The sequence below is a fragment of the Hyalella azteca genome, unplaced genomic scaffold, assembly GCF_000764305.2.
Source record: "Hyalella azteca isolate HAZT.00-mixed unplaced genomic scaffold, Hazt_2.0.2 contig6532, whole genome shotgun sequence".
NCBI lineage: Eukaryota > Metazoa > Arthropoda > Malacostraca > Amphipoda > Hyalellidae > Hyalella > Hyalella azteca.
Window position 1 is genome coordinate 921,309 of NW_025936691.1, and position 20,633 is coordinate 941,941.

Below are 20,633 nucleotides of genomic sequence, written 5' to 3' on the forward strand. Positions count from 1 at the left end.
CAGTGATCAAGTACTGTCTGAAGTAGCAGCCATAGCATCACTCTATGTAAACCGTGCATTAGTAACGCTATAAATAACAGCTTTGGTATCATTCAAAGAAACTCGTATAAAAGTAACTAATGAAGGCAGTTGAACATTTCGTTTAAATAATTAGAAATTAGATAAGAAAGACAATACAATAATTCCTCGGGCCTCTCAATTACTCAAATGACAAGACTTCAAGTCGTAATCCGGCCGTTAGATTGCGCCAGGATAGCCAAGAGACCACCACTTGTGGGATTACTGCAGGTAACAAGTAAACTTCACATGACAATCTATTAGCAAAACTTTTAATAAGACTAAGTTTATACATCGGTTTTCTTAGCGGGAATGATAAATGAAACAAATGATGTTTTATCAACTTAAGACACCGTGAGCTACTCCCGCGATGCAGGCAAATGCTGAGGGCCTAGCGGGCTGAACTGTGCCACACCAGCGACCATAGCACAGAACATGAGCAGAACTCAATGCCCATATTATTAGAACAATTGAAGGCGGCTACGATTATATGAAATAAATAACAACCTATACAAGTTTTGTACACACTAATTTTCTATCGTTACAATATAAATAAAATTTATATCAAATTGATTGTAAATCTGTTTACGATCCCAAGCAACAGCTCATGGTCTTTGAATTGCATCAGGAATGAGCTCTTTTAATAACTTTTAATTGTTGAATTAACAATAAATTGTAAAACTGCACCAAATATGACAAAATTAAAAACTTTTCGTTCAATTCCCCTAGTATTAAATTTTTTAGTTTTCCTTTATACAAATTTATGAAATTAAGCCTAAAATATAAAGTTATCACGCATGCTACCGACGGCCTGAACATTGCTTCCCGACAACTCGAGATTCAGGGGCCACGTACTCAAATTGAAACTTAAAATTCATTCAGCGCTACAAAACTGACGACACCAAAGTTGCAATTTGTCACAGGTATCATCAGTGCAGTTGTTGTGGTGGTCATGCATGATGTGACAGAACCCAGGCCAACTCAACAACAACAATTGTCAGCTGCTTTTTTTTCGTGTAGCACTTGTCACTGTTACCCTTGTATAAATGAGCACAATTGTTCGGTGGGTGCGTGGTTGCCTCCGCTTGAAGTGCACTAGAATATCATGTCGTCAGCAGCAGAGACGTCTTCGGCGGGAGGCACTTCCTCCATGTCAGCTTCATCGTCAGAATCGCTGATGTCGAGGTCGCCTGCGATGGCCGAGAAACCTGCCTGTTGTTGCTGCTCCCCTCTATCAGACTGGGGAATATCAGACGGCGGTCCTAGGAAGTTATCACTTGCATCAGCATTCCCCATGGTAGCCGGTGGTAGAGGCAACCTAATAGCGAAGTTATCTCCTGTGGGAAAATCAGGATCACTGGGTGTGGTCCCCTCATCCATCGGGATGGAGGCATCGTCAGGGAACGACGGTCCAGGGATGTCACCAGAGAACGAAGATACCAAGGAATCCTCTGGGAAAGATGGTCCACCATCAGGATAGATGGGATCGGAGTCTTGATATCCTCTGCCGTCGTCGCGGAAACTTGGACTTCTCTTGAAGGCCGTCGGAAGGTAGCCGGGGGCACCGAAACGCAACCCACCGCCAGGAATGATGACGGGCTTGACATCTTGCTCGAAGGAGTCGTAGTTTGGCGTTGGCATGAAGGATGCTGTGTCCATGGGGTATGCTGACTCGACGTCGACGGGTTCCTGCTTGACGGTGGCGGTGCCGAGGAGCTCTGAGCTGGTGGATGGAGGGGCAGCGGAAGCGTCGTAGTTCGTGAGCAGCGTGATGCCGCTTTTGCTGTCCTCTGTCTGCTCGTGCAAAAGCTCAGTGAAAAACACGGCACAACACCTAACAAAGAAGATGTAAAGTCCGCTGATAGCGCGGAACAGTGAAAAATATGAGTCAACGTCAGGTTATGAGCAACCTCAGTCTGCTAGCGCAACGACGCAGTAATAAATCAATGATATAAAAATGAAGATCAAACTCCTCAGTGATATACATGAATTGAATAAAAACCACAACACCTAAAAACCCGTGTTTAATCAATTTAAAAAATCATGCAGTAGCATTGGAAGATACCATTGGCGCAAAGATCATAATATTGCACATTTAATCCTATTATTTAATTGCTGTGACATGATACAATGATAGAGCAGACGACACGCACCTCAGGGTAGGGGGGGCGGTAGGACGAGGAGGACGACAGCGCCATCATCGCCTCAGCGACGCCGCGCTTGTCGTCTCGAGGCTCAGCCCCTCCATCATCGTCGCTGTAGCGCTCTGTGCACACCAGGGAAGTTATTAACATTTCTTTTGGCTGAGTTATCACCATTTCTGATACATAGGTTATTATCCTTTCTTTTAGCAATGCTATTATCATCTCTTTCATTGAGGTAAATATCATCTAAATGATCTAATTAAAAAAGTGTTACTACAATCATCACCACCCACACCACCTGAAAGTGTTACTCTTTTTCAATAGGGTTATTACTATCTCTTTAAAAGGAGACATTATCACCTCTGAGCAAGGTTGTTAACATCTTTTAGCGAGGTTATTATCATCTCTTTATGCAACGTTATTATCATCTCTTCACTTATGCCGATTCCACGGAACAACTACAAAGGCTATTTTACATCGTCGGAAATATACGAAGTAAGACGTAAATTTTTATGCGTGACGTGAGTTTTAAATGAAGGAAATAGCCTATAACTCAAGACTATACAATGCACTTACCAGGCGCAGGCCCTATAGATGAACCGTCCGCCCCATGGAGCTCGTCCTCCTCGCCCGACACGAGCGAGTCTGCCTCGGTCTGCTCAGCGATCCGCTCACGGGCCAGCGCCATCTTGCCCTCCAGCTCAGACAGGTGGTCCCCGTACTGCACGAGCAGGAACATAGGTAAGGCATAATACAAAGCTAAAATTTTTCTTGTTAAGAGAAAATATATATCAATAATTAAAACCAAAAAGCAGGTAGAAAAATATAAATAAATCTAGGTACTGCATGAACAGGAATAATAGAATAGATAACATTTTTCTGTTAAGAGAAAATATATATCAATAATTAAAATAAACAAGCAGGGAGCAAGAATATAAATAAACATACTGCATGAGGCATGAGCAGGAATATATGTAAAGGAAGACACACAAATTTATTGAATTTTTGCTGTAAATAAAATAAATGTAAACTATTACAACAATAAATGTAACATATGTAAATTATTGTAACAAAGAGAGCATTTCCACAACCACGCGAAAATACAAGCGAGTGATTATTTTAATTGCAGTTAGAAATCAGGAGAGCAGATCTATTTTTAATGGTGAATTTCACACATGATGACTTTCAATCTATTTCATTATATAAATTAGGTCTGTGACTAGACTGAGCTGCTCTCTTCCAAATATTGAAACATTAAAAATTGTTACATAGTACCTATTAAAATTTCAAAAATTCCAAAGACTTGTTACAAATGATTTACGTAAACGCCTTACTTCATCTAGACTTTCGGTGACAATCTGTAGGAGCGCCTCGGCCTTCTTGGAGTAGGACGAGTCAGGACCGTTGTACACTTGGCTGTTCTCGTGGATGAGTTGGAAGTCCGTGATGAACTCCGCGCGGCTGTGGTACTTGTGATCTGAAGGCGAGTGTGTCATTCGTTACCAGAAAAAACGTCAATAAATTACATGAACAAATTAAAATTGACGATGTGATACTTGTGATCTGAAGGCGAGTACACCATTTGACCTCAGAGACCAAGAGACGTACTAACAAATATAGTTACAAGCCAACCACTGACGGCTTTTCAAGCGAAAACCACCAATCAGAGACGAGAAATCGGCTGCTATGTGCATTTGTGCGATTTTTGATAGTCCATGGCATTAGTCATGGCATAAGTGACGGGTGACCAAGTGATTTGATATAACTTACAGAAATTCTAATTCAATACTCCCTAGTTTAGTTATTTTACATTCTGTACTCAAATATGTTTCAAAACTAAAATCAATTATATACCTACACTAAATTTTACAGGTTTAGACTTCTATCTAAGAATATTCGGTTGTGCCAGCACACAGGAAGCTCAAACACCACGTAAAATAATAATAACGTAAAATTAACGTCAAAATCACATGGAAAAACCATTCATAAGATTCAAATAAAAAATTGGAACACACTCTTGACTTTCTTGATGACCGTTGACAGGTCCATGGGGTTTTGGATGATGTCGTAGTAATCCTTAACGTTCTTCTTGCTCACTTAATGTAAGGAATCCTGCCTACATAATAACTTGACCCCACAACTGAGACCTGCAGTCAGACACCGCGAGCTCAGCGGTGGGGCGCTCGGGAACAATCCCCCTAGGAGCGCGAAATCCCATACGACTTCTGACGAGCACAGACACGCGTCAGAAGTCCCCCCTGAGGGGTCAGAGACCAAGAGACGTACTATCGAATATAATTACAAGATAATCGCTGACGGCTTTTCAAGCAAAAACCACAAATCAGAGACGAGAAATCGGCAGCTATGTGCATTTGTGCGAGTTTTGATAGTCCATGGCATAAGTCAATCCCGTTGCATACACAAAAAAAAATATAACTCAGTACTCACTGCAGTGAGTGACAGAGAACGCATTTTCTCGTCGACGAAAACGTGGTCACGGACGGACGGACGGACATGACGAGCACAATAGCACCTCTTTCCATAAATGAGAAAATGCGCTAAAAATGACGGGTGACTAAGTAATTTGATATAACTTACAGAACTCCCAATTGAACACTTTCTAGTTTATTTATTTTTCTTTCTGTCTTCAAAATTGTTTCAAAACTGAAATCAATATTATTTACTTAATTTTACAGGTTCAAACTTTTATCTAAGAATTTTCGATAGTGCTAGTACACGGAAGCTCAAAATACCACCTGCAGCATTTGTGTGGCATTCCTGACAAGAAAGCATTGGAAGTTTCGACATAATAACGTAAAATTCATATCGAAATCACACGAAAAGACAACCATAAAATTCAAATAAAAAAAATCAGAACTCACTCTTGACTTTCTTGATAACCGTTGACAGGTCCATGGGGTTTTGGATGATGTCGTAGTAATCCTTAACGTTCTTCTTGCTCACGGGCTTCATGAAAGGCCAGGAATCGTTGGTGGTGACGATCTTCTTCTGTACGATGTTGTCCAGGATGAAGTCAAACGCCACCTGACCGCACCACCAACGTTAAAATTCTTGTCACATCATTAGTTATGAATAAACATATGTTTTCATTGGCCTCCTTAGACAAAATTCAAATATTATTGCAAAGAAACCTTTTTTCCGTCTAATTTCATTGATATCCGTTTTCCATTCATGCTATTTAACTCATTACTAATTGGCAATTAATATTCAGCTTCAAAATCGACGAACGGCCATTCAGAAGACCACATTCAACGATAGCAAACTGCAGGTTTCATGCCACGGTCAACTGCTGCACATCACCTGATCTCCACCATCTATGGTCTAACTTTACGGTAGCAAACAGCAAGTTTTCTATCGTATCTATAGCATCATCAGCACATCACCTGATCTCCATCATTGATGGTCTAACTTTACGATAGCTAACAGCAAGTTTTCTATCGTCTCAATAGCATCAACACCACATCACCTGATCTCAATCTTCGATGGCCTAACTTTACGATACCTAGCTAAGAGCAAGTTTTCTATCGTATCTGTGGCATCGTCTATTCTATTGCTCCATCATTGATGGTTTAACTTTACGAAAGCAAACAACAAGTTTTCTATCTTATCTTTACTCTACAGCATCAACAGCCCATCACCTGATCGTCATCATCAAGCAGGGGGTTGATGGCCTTCTCAAGCCTCATTAGTCTGTCCTCCTGCTCAGCAAACTTGGTAATGCAGAGCTCGAGCATGCGCCCCGCGGTGACGGTGAGGGTGCTGGCCTCACCGTTGTACTTCTTGCTGTTCTCCACGATCTGCGAGACGTCAGAGAGGAACTCCTCTCGACTTTGGTACTTGCGCTGACGGAGGTTCTCTCGCATTGTCGAGAGGTCCATTGGCGCCTCCACCAGGTTGTAGTAGTCGGGTACCAGCTGTAGAGAGAATATAATTCGTCAGAGCTTTGACGACTGCAAGCAACGACAGTAAACAAACAAAAAATTATACTGAGCCAGCAAAAAAATATATTTCAGAAAAAATTATGAGACAGTCGATAAGAATTTCAAAAGTCAATATAAAACAAGAAGCAATCACATTTCAACCTTAAGATTAACGAGTCAAGTACCTATCACCTTTGGATTATATTACAACCTCAAGATTAACGACTCAAGCATCACCCTCGGATTCCATTACTACCTTAACATAAACTAAGATTAACGAGTCAAGTATCACTTTCGGATTATATTACAACCTCAAGATTAACGAGTCAAGCATCACCTTTGGATTATATTACACCATAAAATTAACGACTCAAGCATCACCTTTGGATTATATAACAACCTTAAGATTAACGAGTCAAATATCACCTTTGGATTAACAGGTCTGATGAACGGCTGGGCATCAGGCATCTCTCTCATTTGGTTAAGAATGTCCTCAAGGATGGTGGAGAGCGTGATGACGGGGTCTATCCTGCGCCTGTTGACGCTCTTGTGTTTCCTCTTGAGGTAATCGCAGTGCACGACGGTGCCTGCACGTCGCCTCTTGGAGCCTCGCCCGCCTACTGCACCAAAGTCGCTGGAGAGACTGTCGCGTCCTCGGGACCGGGAGCCCTGAGACCGACGCTTCAACTCCTCCGCGTGCTGCGGAGTTAGATTTGGATAAATAATTGATCAGTGTTACATATAATGGACAATTCGTGGCGTTTTATTTTAGGAAATAATGAACAATGTTCAAGATAATTAAGTGATGCACAGTGTTCACATACATAACCTAACAAAATGGTGAGCAATGCGATGCTTGGGAGGATTTGCACACAAGAAGTAGGTTAACCAATGGTGGATTGATAAAGAGTCAATTAGGACGCAACAAACCTCCATAATCTTAGAGGAAAACGTGGAGCTAAAGAAAAATCTTCATTGCTTTAGAGGTCAACGTTATCTTAATACGGGACAAACCTTCATAACTTCAGAGGACAACTCTATCTTAATACGGGACAATCCTTCATATCTTTAGAGGACAACTTTATCTTAATACGGGAAAAACCTTCATTACTTTAGAGGACAACTTTATCTTAATACAGGACCAACCTTCATAACTTCAGAAGACAACCTTATCTTTATACTGAACAATCCTTCATAACTTCAGAGGACAACTTTATCTTAATACGGGAAAAACCTTCATTACTTTAGAAGACAACTTTATCTTTATACAGGACCAACCTTCATAACTTCAGAAGACAACCTTATCTTTATACTGAACAATCCTTCATAACTTCAGAGGACAACTTTATCTTAATACGAGACCAACCTTCATAACTTTAGAAGACAACTTTATTTTGGTGCCATCAACATTGATGAGTTCATCAGAGTCGTCGAAGCCAGCGCCTCGGTCCGCAATCAAGATAATTAAGTGATGCAGTGTTCATATACTACATAACCTATCAAAAAGGGGAGCAATGCGTTGCTTGGGAAGATTTGCATACAAGAAGAATGTTAACCGATTGTGTATAGATAAGAAGTCAATTGGGACGCAACAAAACTTCGCTATTTCAAAGGAAAATTTGGAGCTAAAGCAAAAATATTCATTAATTCAGAAGACAACTTTATCTTAATGCGGGACAAACCTCATAACTTTAGAAGACAACATTATCTAAATACGGGACAAACCTTCATAACTTTAGAGGACAACTTTATCTTAATAAGGGACAAACCTTCACAACTTTAGAGTACAACTTCACCTTAATACGGGACAAACTTCATAACTTTATAGGACAACTTCATCTTAATACGGGACAAACCTTCATAACTTTAGAAGACAACTTTATTTTAATACGGGACAAATCTTCATAACTTTAGAGGACAACTTTATCTTTATACGGGACAAACGTTCATAACTTTATAGGATAACTTTATCTAATGCGCGACACACGTTCATAACTTTAGAGGATAACTTCATCTAATACGGGACCAACCTTCATAACTTTAGAAGACAACTTTATTTTGGTGCCATCAACATTGATGAGTTCATCAGAGTCGTCGAAGCCAGCGCCTCGGTCCGCATCGTCCAGGGAGTCGTCAAGACTCATCTTCTTCTTGACATCAGAGTCGCCGTAGTTGCTCGCACCTGTGATAATAATGTCTAGAATTATTAAATTATTCATTAAAATAATATCATTTATTAATTTTCTTAGAATTATGCCCTCGTATTTGATGGTGTCTGGAGACATAAAAATAAATTTGGGTAATCTATACGGGTTAGATATAATCAAGAATTCTCAGTGTAAAACATTTTACAATGGCATATTTTTACCCTTGCTAAACGCGGCCTATATAATGAATGAGCACAACATCTGTCGCGGCAATTAAGCATAGAATAATGTTGCATAGTCTTGCAGCTATAAATAAATAGAATGCAGTCGTAAAGTTATATATAAATAAAGAAAATACAGTTATAGAGCAATAATTGTAGAAATTGTTGAAGAGCTGTGAAATAAATAGAACACGGTCGTACAGGAGTGTATGGAGTGTAATCATATTCTAATCATTCTATGGAGTGTAATCATAAAGCTTTGATATAAATAAATAAATATAATGGATTGCAAAGCAATGAGTAAATATAAAACAGTCTTAAAACAATAAAGAAATATAATAGTCGTAAAGCCGTACCAGGCAGGGAGTCCATCATAGAATTGCCCGTGGAGCCGATGACAGAGACCCCGTCGGCACCCCCGCCCCCCGGGCCCGTGTACAGCGGACACGCTTTGTTGGTGCGCATGTGGCCCACCTTAGGACCGATATTTATTATTATGATGATGGATATTTCGTACATATTGTAATATATGATTGGGGTGGATACTTGTGGACCACCAGCAAGGTGCAAGGCATGATGGAGCTTTCATTATTATAGATAAAATATGATAGATAATTGTGCTCTGGCTGTAATGAGGTGCGGCACTATACTTATAAATGTTAAAAATTAGTTAAAGATTTCAATTTTTCTGCGATGGCTTCAGTATGGTCAACAATTCTATTCCATTGTAAATGTATAAAGAAACAATACAAGGCCAATGCACACATGATAGATATAGTTCGAGGACTGAGATGAATCGCAACTAAGCAGCCATTTCTTAAGTTTAGGTTTCTTAGGACGAGGAGGCGTGACGATGCCCCTGGCAGCCTTCTCCTGGTTGCGTTTGATGCGCCGCAGTTGCTCCTGTAGGCGGCGACGCTCTCGCTTCATTTCTTCCTTTTGCACGTCATCTGCACGACACAGGTAGCTCAGGTCAAGGCACAGTGCGTCATACGTACTAGCTAATGAGATGTACTGATGTAAGTGATGTCTTGTGTTGGATAATGAGATATGCGAGCTAATGAGATGTGCCAAGTGATGAGTTGTGATGGATAATGAGATATGCTAGCTAATGAGTTTTACTAAGTGATGTCTTGTGCTGAATAATGAGATGCACTTGCTTATGAAGTGTGCTAGCTAATGAGGCGAACTATATAATAGAGTGTAAGACATAACGAGTTAATTCTAGGTAATACGTTATTTTAGTTAATGTGGTATGAAGGTAACGACACTCAAGGGAGGTTATGTTAGCTAAGTACGGTTAATAGGTTTAGACATTACTTATATTCTATAATAGATAATGAAGTACATATATTAGGTAATAAGGTACAATGTGTGAAGCCACACACGCCACACCATGTCAGTGGGCACACACGCCACACCACGTCAATGAGTCACACACTCCACACCACGTCAGTGGGCCACCATAACCCACCCAGTTGGCCGACGAAGTCTTTAATGAAGGTCTCGTCCTTCGTGGTGCGGATCTTGACGTAGGTGTCGATGAAGGCCGTCTTGCGGACGATCTCCACGCGCTGATACTCGCGCCCGTCCGCGCTCCGGAACGTGCGAGTGATTTTCAGCACGCGACCTGAAGATGGTTACGGTGGTCGTAAGTGATGTGCTTTACGATGGTCGTAAGTGATATGCTCTACGATGGTCGTAAGTGAGGTGCTTTACAATTGTCGTAAGTGATGAGTTCTACGCTGGTCGTAAGTGATGTGCTCTACGATGGTCGTAAGTGAGGTGCTCTACGATGGTCGTAAGTGATATGCTCTACGATGGTCATAAGTGAGGTGCTCTACGATGGTCGTAAGTGATGTGTTCTACGATGGTCGTATGGGATGTGCTCTACGATGGTCATATGGGATGTGCTCTACGATGGTCGTAAGTGATGTGCTCTATGATGGTCGTAAGTGATGTGCTCTAATGCTCTACGATGGTCGTATGTGATGTGCTCTACGATGGTCGTAAGTGATGTGCTCTACGATGGTCGTATGTGATATGCTCTACGATGGTCGTAAGTTATGTGCTTTACGATGGTCGTGAGTGATGTGCTCCACGATGGTCGTAAGTGAGATGCTTTACAATGGACGTAAATTAAGTGAAGAAGTGATAGTCAAATGCGAGTAACGGACTCGTAGAGCAGTAATTCGTTAAGTATGATTAACTGTAATTTATAACTCATTAAATAACTAATCATATTTAAGGCGATCTCAGCGTACTAGCGTTGCTTCTCATATCAGCATGAGCAAAAATCAATATAAAGCCAAATGGTACATTGAAAATTTATAAAACAAATGCACCTTCATCATGAAATTTTGCTTATCCCATTAAAAATTTCATATGCACAATAAAAATCACTACCTATCACGTGTGTTCCGAAATTGGATACCGAAAAGGATTTATACCCAGAATAAGATTTATTATTAATAATAATAACATTAAATTAAAATTTAGACAGCTCACCAGGTGTGCCGAAACCGTATCTGGAATTGTCATCCTCTTCCTTCTTGTTTTGCTTCTTCTTCTCCAACGCTCTATCCTCTTCACTCATCATCATTTTCTGCAGCTCCTTTCTCTCCTGTTCTTCCTTTTCCAGACTCATCTGCAGAAAGATTAATTTCTTAAGCTTTGTCATTTCTAAATAATCGTACTTGATACTGAAAGACTTAATAAGTAAAGATATTAAAAAACAAAATTTACAGTATAATTGTTAAATTTAATGTACTAAGTTGGGTACGCATTTGGATACCTGAGACGACGTCTTCTTATTCGCCAGAATATTTTCGATATATTTGCCTTTCTCTTCCATGTCCGAGTCGTTATCCTCTTCCTCGCTGCTGCCTTCGTCAGTAGATAGCACTTCTTCCGAGGCCAGCACGCGGTTCTGTAAGTCAAAGATTCGTTGGCACTCCTCCTTGTATCGCTCCTGATGCTCGGCGATGGAGAAACGGTTCCCTCGAGAGAATTTATTCATGCCTTCTTCTCCAGCCTTGGCTTTCTCTGTGCTGAGAGTGCGCACGACGTCAATGACCTCCCATCGAGACAGCTTCTTGATTTCTTCGTCTGGTACACCATATTCCTTGAGCAAACCCTTGGCGTTATTCAGAGACAATCTACGGAGATCAGCATCAGTGCCTGTCACGATTCTCTTGGGTTGTTGTTCCTGTTCTTCTTTGTTTTGTGTGGGTTTGTTAGGTATTCGGATGTAGGAAAAGCCCTCGCCGCAGCCTGTAGGGTCGGCAGGACCGGTGAGCTGCAGAAGACATTTGCCCTTGACAGCATGAATGTAAGCGCGCGTCGTGTGCCACGGAGCAACTTTGACTTCATCGTCCAGCTTCTGCGTGTCATCTTCGTTGTCGTCCTCGAGAGCTGACAAAAATTTGTCGCCATATCCAGCATCTTTGAGCCGCTGTTCCGCTGCCAACATGCTGCCAAAAGCACAGCACTGTTCAGGAGACACCATAGCACGAATTTCTTCCTCTGTAGGCAAGCGAAATTCAGGCTTTATCACCCACCAGTTGCTGTCAACACCAGTTCTCTTAAAATCTGCACAAGGCTTCAGGCGCTTCCTGATCGAGCTTTCCGAGTGAGTTGGAAAAGCCCTTTTAATTTCGTCCATCTTGATGCGCCTTGGTTCATCCCTGCTTTTCCAGAAGAGTCTATAGATGAAAACCTGAAGGAAATCTCTCACGTAGTTATTGGCACTTTTGCTATTAGGTCCTGGCACTTCATAGAGAGGACATTCCTGGCCGCTGCAGAAGAGGGCTTCTGCCTCACGAATGCTGTATCCATTGCGAGTTCGAATTACTATGAAGTCAGTAGGGGGCATTTTATGTTCATAAAGTGGAGCTCTGTACATGTTGTTCTCGAGAGTTTGAATGCTTTGGCCTGGATGCATGGAACCTAGGAAGGGAGAGGTGTGAGCGTACGCCGTCTCTCCAAAGCGATATTCAGGAGGGCCTTTGTCATTACAAGCCCTTCGCTTGTAATAGTTCTTAATGCGTGTGCACATCCCCGTATACGAGAGCAGAGGCGGGTTCTCTTCTACATACTCCACCAAGATCAGGTCCCCGTCCTTGCCAGTGAGATCATCAGGCGTGCGCATGAAGAACACGTCACCGCCACCAGAGGCAAGACGTTCTTGATCGCGCTGTTTCTCTTTCTTTTTGATCTCCTTGGCAAGTGAGTGGACAGAGTGAGACCCAGGGCTAGATAAAACACCGTGACTGAAGCGCTTCAGCGGCGGACGATGGAAATGACGTAGCTTCTTCTCGCCCATGTAAGTTGGGATGAAGGGCGCCTGTAGCTCCACAATTGGTGTTGAGTGCTGAAGCAGCCCACCAGCCATACTGATCTTGATGATCTGATCTTGGCCTTTGGCAGAATAGTACTCGTCGTTGCTCAGGTTGAAAGGATCTTTGTCAGGACTCTTGGGCGGCGGCGGAGGAGACTCTTCCTCAATGGTCGTGATGACGCCAGCCTTACCCAACAAAATTTTAGATTTCTTCACGTGGGGGTGAGGGATTTTAACCTTGACCGGCGCTTCCTCTTGGTTCAGAGTGGCAGGATCAATATCCTCAGGAATACCTAGAATTATGTTCTCGTCATTAGGGTCCAGGGTCAGTATTGGGGGCTCTGGTATCTTGTCCATGTTATCAGGGTCCCAAATGATGTTGTCCTCCCAGCGCGAGTAGACCAAGTCCTCGTTCTCAACTGGGAAGATCGAGTACCATGTATCGTCTTCCCCGCTGTCGATAAAACATCAAACTTAGCATACATTATTTATTGTTATGTAGACACTTTCCTGCCCATTTTATGCAATGAAATTGCCAAATCATGATCAATATTATGCTACAGAGTTGTCACAATAGCGCCAACGCTTTGCAATGAAGGTGCCACGAGACTGAATATTATTTTATGACATTGACACTAGTCACAAGACTCATTGTGTTAGGAACTGGTCACAAGACTGCCAATGATATGAAGCTGTCACTAGGCCACATCAAGTGTTCCTCATACACTCTGAGAAGGAGTTGTCTCAACTTGCTATGTTCAGGAATTTAACGTTAGTGGGCAGAGAACCGGAGCCATACTATCAAAAATAGTTGAGATTTCGTAACTATGACAACCAATCACTGACGGCTATTCAAGGTAAACCTAGCAATCACAGACAAGAAATTGGCAGTTACATGCACTTAGGCCGGCACATTTACTATGGTTGCAACGTGCACTAAAACCGCTTGTACAATTGGGCGACTACATGTACTTAGATCACAACGCATACTTCAAAAATTAATACATCAAGAGTTATAATATTATGATCCCACTTCTCCAAGAACTCACTTGTTGCCGCCAGACTTGGCTTTAGAAGCAGCAGGAGGCTGGGGGACGGGCGGCACAAAAGCCTGCGCCCCTTGCCGAGCGCCTGCAGCGCCTACAGCACCGCCGCTGCCGCCGGGTTGGCTGAAGGCCTGCGCTGTGCGGTTGTAGGAGCTCGGTACCCAGCCAGCAGCCATGTTCTTCCGCTTCTGTTGGATCTGCACACATGGGTACAATTGTTATTGAGGATTTCACAACTTATAATAGATGATTTCACGGCTTATGATAAATGATTTCACTGCTTATGATAAATGATTTCATGGCTTATGATAAATGATTTCACTTCTTATGATGAATGATTTCACTGCTTATGACAAATGATTTCACGGCTCATGATAAATGATTTCACTGCTCATGATAAATGATTTCACTGCTCATGATAAATGATTTTACGGCTCATGATAAATGATTTCACGACTCATGATAAATGATTTCACTGATTATGTATGATAAATGATTTCACTGCTTATGATAAATGATTTCACGGCTTATGATAAATGATTTCACTGCTTATGATAAATGATTTCACTGCTTATGATAAATGATTTCACCTGTCTCTTATACACNCTGCTCATGATAAATGATTTCACGGCTCATGATAAATGATTTCACTGATTATGATAAATGATTTCACTGCTTATGAAGAATGATTTCACTGCTTATAATTGAAGATTCCACAGTTTTCAATTGAGGATTTTAGTTTATAATAAGTTATTTAACGCCTTTTCATTGAGGCAATACCACGGCAATTCTTTAATTTATTTACAAACTGCTTTTGAGGCGTTGGATTCAATCACACTGGGGCGAGCGGCAATCATCAGGAAGCAAAACCTGATATTTGAATATTTGAAGTATTATCTAAAGATTCTAATGCTGCTCAACAAGCCCATCTGAACCTTACTCAATAACCTTTTCAATCATTGTACTCCAAAAAATAAGAAAAACATAAAAAAACCTACAGATACTCCAAGCATTGCTGATATCAGAATAGTAAGTTCCAAAAGTTATTTGTCAAGAGAAGTGACACAAAATGCATCGTAATATACAGACCTTGTGCTTGAGATCGTCCCCGTTCCATATGATATCATCTTCCCAGTTGTACTGCGTGATCATATGGAAGGCATCATCAGGAATATCATCATCATCATTGTCCTCGTCAGCATCGTAGTACTTGTTATCAAAATCAGCATGTGAAGATGCTGTCAGCTTCACGTCATGTTCCTCGGTCTTGTGGTCAGCGGTCGGCAGCAGAAGACGTTTTGCTGACTCGTTGCCTCCATCGCTGGGATCTTTTTTGACTGGTGCGTTCTGGCGATGGAACAGAAACCACTTCAGGATTTATTATGAATTTATGATTAGTTATTATTTCAAAATGCAGCTCAGTAGCAAGAAATTTGAACTTAATTTACGTAAGATTAGTTATTCTTTCAACATGTAGCTCAGCAGCCAGAAATTTGAACTCAATTCAACAAAAAGTGTCTTACATTTAGGAAGAATTTAACACATATATATATAAATACTGCATTGCATTTTCCATACTTAATTAACCCTACACAGGAAAGAGAAATAAATAGGATTTATGGAAGAACAAAAATGGGTGTAAAAATTGATGGAAAGGTAAGGTCTAGAAACAAATAAATTAGTGGCACGTTTAAAAGTATTCAAGCTTCTTACAAGACTCTTAAAGCAAGGTCTATTGATTGTCAGTGATGCTTTTGGTGCTTCTTTCGAGGCCCAGCATTAAAATATGTAAAAATTATGATCACTACATCTCATTAATTGATACCTATTGTTGCGTTTGAGGGCAAAAAATACGCGAATATTTTTCACATGAAAAATACACGTGAATTGAGGCTTAAAAGTACAAATAAATTATCAATTAGGGATTGATTATTCTACTTACGGTACTTAAAGAGATATTTTGTTTCTATAGCAGGCTGGCGACCGGTAAATAGTTTCAACTCATTAAAAATTAATGGCCAGTCCTAAAAAACCAACACAAGCTGCATTGTTCACACTTTACCTTGACTTTAAAGCCATAGTCAAAGTTCTCGACGACAGCAGGCACGTCGATCATGTCGTACCAGAGCTGGGCGGGACCATAGCGCCAATCACTGGCCTTGGGCTTGTTACTCTGGCGTCTGTTGGCCGCGTCGTCCTCGGACGCTTCACCGCCACCCTGGCTGTCCTTAGCACCACGCCGCGAGCTCGAGTTCTTGGGGCGGGTGTTTAGTGGGGAGGCGTAACGCTCCTGCACACACAGGTTTCCATTTAGTGACCAAAAATCTTTTAATTTAATGATTAAACATGATTTCATTTAGTGATAAAATATATTTTCATTTAGTTATATAGTATCAAAAATAATAAGTATAGGTACTTGTGATATAGATATAAACTAGATCTGTCATTTTTTTTGTTTAAGATAGAAATCAAAAGGCAACAGGCAAAATATTACATGTTAGGTCTTTGTAAGGCTAGCATTAACTAAGACTGACTTATAATTCCACATTGATTTTTTGCAACCCGAACTAAAGTTTGATATGATGTTGAGCATAATGAACGCACCTCAGACTCAGTGCGTTCAATATAAGGAGCTGGGGGGAACTTGAGAACAAAATCCTCCTCCTGGTCACCATAGCCCAGGTCTTCTCGCCCATCTCCTGACGGCGTCAAGCCTTCAAAGGGCGTCTCCACGGCGTTCCTGAGCAGCACAAATGAGCAGCTGAGAGCACTTGCAAGTCATCAGGAGAAACCACGTGAAAAGTTATGAATCATTCAAGTCATTCCAATGACCTTCTAGACTTATTATACTTCAATAACCTTCTAGCATTATTATACTTCAATAATCTGCTAGCTTTATTATAGTTCAATAATCTACTAGCTTAATTATACTGTAATAACCTCCTAGCATTAGGTATTATACCTACATCAATAACCTCCCAGCATTATTTTACCGACCGTCAAGTCATCTCCACTTGTTTTCAGCTTGAGCAAATAATCCATAACAATTTAAAATGAAGGCCATCTTAGTCAATTGAATAGAAACTGTCATACATGCTACATGAATGAATTTGTTATGATGAACACACCTTCTCTTTTTCTTTCTTTTGATGTGCTTCCAAATAGACCGGGAAGCTGGAATGGTGTTTTTATTCGGTCCAAATAGTCTAGAAAATCGTAGCACCTGCACAGAAAAATCACAGAGAATCATAGCATATTCAATGAAAAATCATTTTAAATTTAATGACAGTACGGTAGTACCGTAGTAAATTTGAATCTTTTACCATGATTAAATTTATTACCATGAATATATATGAATAGGAAATTATTAATTATATTAAAATAATAAGGAGAATTGGAACTTAAATTACTCATTTAAAATACCTACAGTCTTGCAATAAATACCTTGTCAGCCTTGAAACCAGGGAAGAGTTCTGCAACATCAACATGAGCGTACTTGGAGGGACGCATGGCAGCGAGAGGTGTTACAAGCTTGCCTTCACTATTGACTTCCTTATCATCAGAAACCTCTTCACCATTACCACCATGAGTAGGGGGAGGAGGTGGAGGCATGAGCTCCACATCAGTCTTGATGGTGTTCATACCATCATTATCTTCATCCTCCATTTCATGCATGCCATTCATATGCACTACTCCTGCATTGGCATCTAAAGGTTCCATTTCAGAGACGACAGGAGTCTCGGCATCGACAGAGCCACTGCCAGCGTTGTCATCATGAGCAGCTCCCAAGTCATACATGGACTGATCACCATCTTCACCATCATCATAGTCCTCTTCTGATGCAGGAGGTTGGGATGTTAGGAGAGTCAAGTTACTCGTGCTCACTCCTGCAATAATAATTTTATTGTAACTAATAATGTTATTGAAAAATGTAACTAATAATGTTATTAAAAAACTAACTAATAATGTTTTCAAAATAATTACCGTAACATTCATAAATAAGAAAAATATTGGTAATTAGGACAAAAATCATAACAAATGTTAATGAAACATACATAAATATTGAGGAATAAACATGATGTTTAACATCATAATAAGATTAAAAAATGAAATGGAAGACAGTAAAATGGAAACTTTTCAATTTTAAAACAAAATATTGTCTGAAAATATAAAACAAGTTTAAATCAAATTTCTTCCCATAGGAAAAAAAAGATCAAACAACAAGAACAATGAAAATGTTTTGTAGGAAAATATCAATTGAGCAAAAAAGAGGCAGCACCTACCACTGATTTGAGACGGGACATAGTCCTCTTCCAGTACTTCATTTATGTCAGAATAATCAATGGCATTAGGACTCTTCTCCAGCACATCTGTGGACAAAAATCGGGAATTAGACAATTCATTTAAAAATAAACCTTTCATTTGAGGTGACATAACCAGCATTAACTTAGTTGGAACAATATAAACAGATACAATATTGAACAGAAGCTTACCTTCTAGTCTGTACACATAAAAATCTTCAAGATTTTACACATACAGTAAAGCCACATAAAACTGTTTTATGACAATTCAAATTCAACATTTTCAACAAATGCCAAAACTCAGGAGTAGGTGAAAATCAGTTAATACCATCATCATCCAGCTCCTCTTCTTCATCATCATCACTGTCTTCCTCGTCATTGCTGTCATTTGTGACTTGGCGGAGAAGAGAACCCAAGCCAAGGCGTGACAGAGATGCAAGTTGCTTCTTTACATCATCATCAAACACATCTCCTTCAAGCTGTCCTCGGTCATCAATATTTCCAAACAAAAAACTTGTGAGGGACAGAGTTTGACTGACTGGAGGATCCTCCTGAGAGTCTTGTTGGTCCATGTCTACAGAATTGCCATTGATTTCACCTATTCCATAGATACCATTGAAGTTGTTCATTACTTATATGAAATTAATTTTTGAAACTATTGCAATACTGATAGCCATTAGGTACAATTTAGAAGAAAAATGTATATAAATTTGAAATGCAAAATATATTGAAAAGTTGAAATAAATTCTAACCAAATAGTATTACAGTATACATATATACCTGGAAAGTTTAAACATTAATTTAGGATGAATTTAAGTAGGCATTAAGAAAGTTATTTTCTAAATGGCCAAGACACTGAGCAAGCATCATATTGGAGCATGAATACCATATGAAGTAAGAATTTAAAAGCTAAGAAAATACCCAGCAAGTTCATCATTTCTGTATGCGTATAAGAAAGGTTTTGGAGTCCAGTTCTATTGTCATATTAATCTGCATGTGGTGTTGGTGAATAACTTTAAACTTGGCTTGTTCTTCACGTACTATAAAGATACTTTCCTGCTTTTTATGCATTCGTCCCTACTTGATAGATACAGTTGTGCCCAGTGCATATCAGCATATGTTGGTATGACATCTTGCCATTTTTACACTAGGCTGGTGAAGCATAAGGGCACAAGTTTTAGAAAGGAAACATTACTTGTGCATCCTCCTCATTCAGCTGTGCCTGTCTATGCCAAGCTGTGCAAAGTTCTGCTGTCTAATAGTGATTTTAGAGTTATAGCCTTCATGACTAATGTTTTTGAAATTATGACCTATGAATTTTAGAATTCCTGTATATTTATAACAGAAACCTAGTTTAAATGCAGAATTCAGCTCCTAGCCCCTTGAATTTTTTTCTAATTTATTCTGCTTGTCTTATAGGTTTTGAACTGACAATGGAGCTGGATTCCAAAATGTTTTCTCATATAAGGAAATAGTAAATTTTCTAGTTATTTTCTTTTCTTTTAAATTCTTAGTGAATTTGCAATCCAACTTTCCAACTAAATTCCAAGCAATCAAGTGACCTTACTAAGTTAGTCAAATGGGGTAAGACAGGATTGCAGCCTTCATGGGGTAAGAAAGGACCAGCCCATGGCGTGCATTCTAATTGCACCGAATTCAATTTGGCAAAAGAATATGTTAGAGCAATCATTGCCTGCCATTTCAGTGTTTGTGGCAACCCTCTTCTGCAAATAATGAATTTCTGGCTAATTTTTAATGAAAACCTATGTAAAGAAAGAAGTGCACCACAAATGCAGTTAGCAAGAAAACACATGATGTCTGATACTTAAGTTATTATCCATTGGTTTTATTACCAATTTGATAAATTTTTCAGACAATGACACTAATGGAATACGGTATACATGAAGCATTTAACAGTGCTCTACAATGAACCAAAGCCAACCCACTATTACTATGCTTAACCAAGTTTTCTCGTGACAAAAACTTCAATGTGACTGATATTAGAGTTGACTTCCCACAACACAAAACAATAATAAGTGGTTGATCAATCAAATAATGTGTTTCTAGATGGATAATATTGAATATCAGATTTGTACTTTTATTAAAAACCTTGTAACATAAGAATTACCAGTTGGTCCTGTCTTACCCCATGCCTGGTCCCATCTTACCCCAGTGGGGTAAGATGGGACAGCTCACTTTTTTTAACCTGTACAGAAAACTGTGTTAGATGCAAAACGTCTGGGTTGTAGCTTAGAAGCCCATTGCATAACTACACCTTGTGATAGGTTTAGGGTTTTTTAGTTATTCATGGTATAGATGCTACAGGCTTGTTAGTGATTTCGGTCCAGTCTTACCCCATCTGACTATATATATACAATTTGAAGTCGGTATAAAATAATAAACTGATGGCTTTAATGACTAATGAAACTGATATCAG

General features: G+C 39.9%; 1 protein-coding gene across 1 annotated transcript; it reads right to left on the minus strand.

The window, feature by feature from the left end:
* Positions 1–777: 777 nt before the first annotated feature.
* Positions 778–18,944, minus strand: LOC108666885 (transcription initiation factor TFIID subunit 1). Its single transcript, XM_018153833.2, has 21 exons — positions 18,525–18,944; positions 18,179–18,265; positions 17,340–17,782; positions 17,024–17,118; positions 16,500–16,635; positions 15,958–16,185; positions 14,985–15,242; positions 13,899–14,092; positions 11,305–13,303; positions 11,019–11,157; positions 9,985–10,140; positions 9,302–9,460; positions 8,867–8,992; positions 8,173–8,324; positions 6,569–6,841; positions 5,861–6,136; positions 5,084–5,246; positions 3,536–3,678; positions 2,778–2,922; positions 2,211–2,323; positions 778–1,851 (listed from the first exon to the last, which is right to left on the minus strand). The coding sequence occupies exons 1-21, from the start codon at positions 18,823–18,825 to the stop codon at positions 1,153–1,155; spliced, it is 6,285 nt and encodes a 2,094-aa protein (XP_018009322.1). The 5' UTR covers positions 18,826–18,944; the 3' UTR covers positions 778–1,152.
* Positions 18,945–20,633: the final 1,689 nt, after the last annotated feature.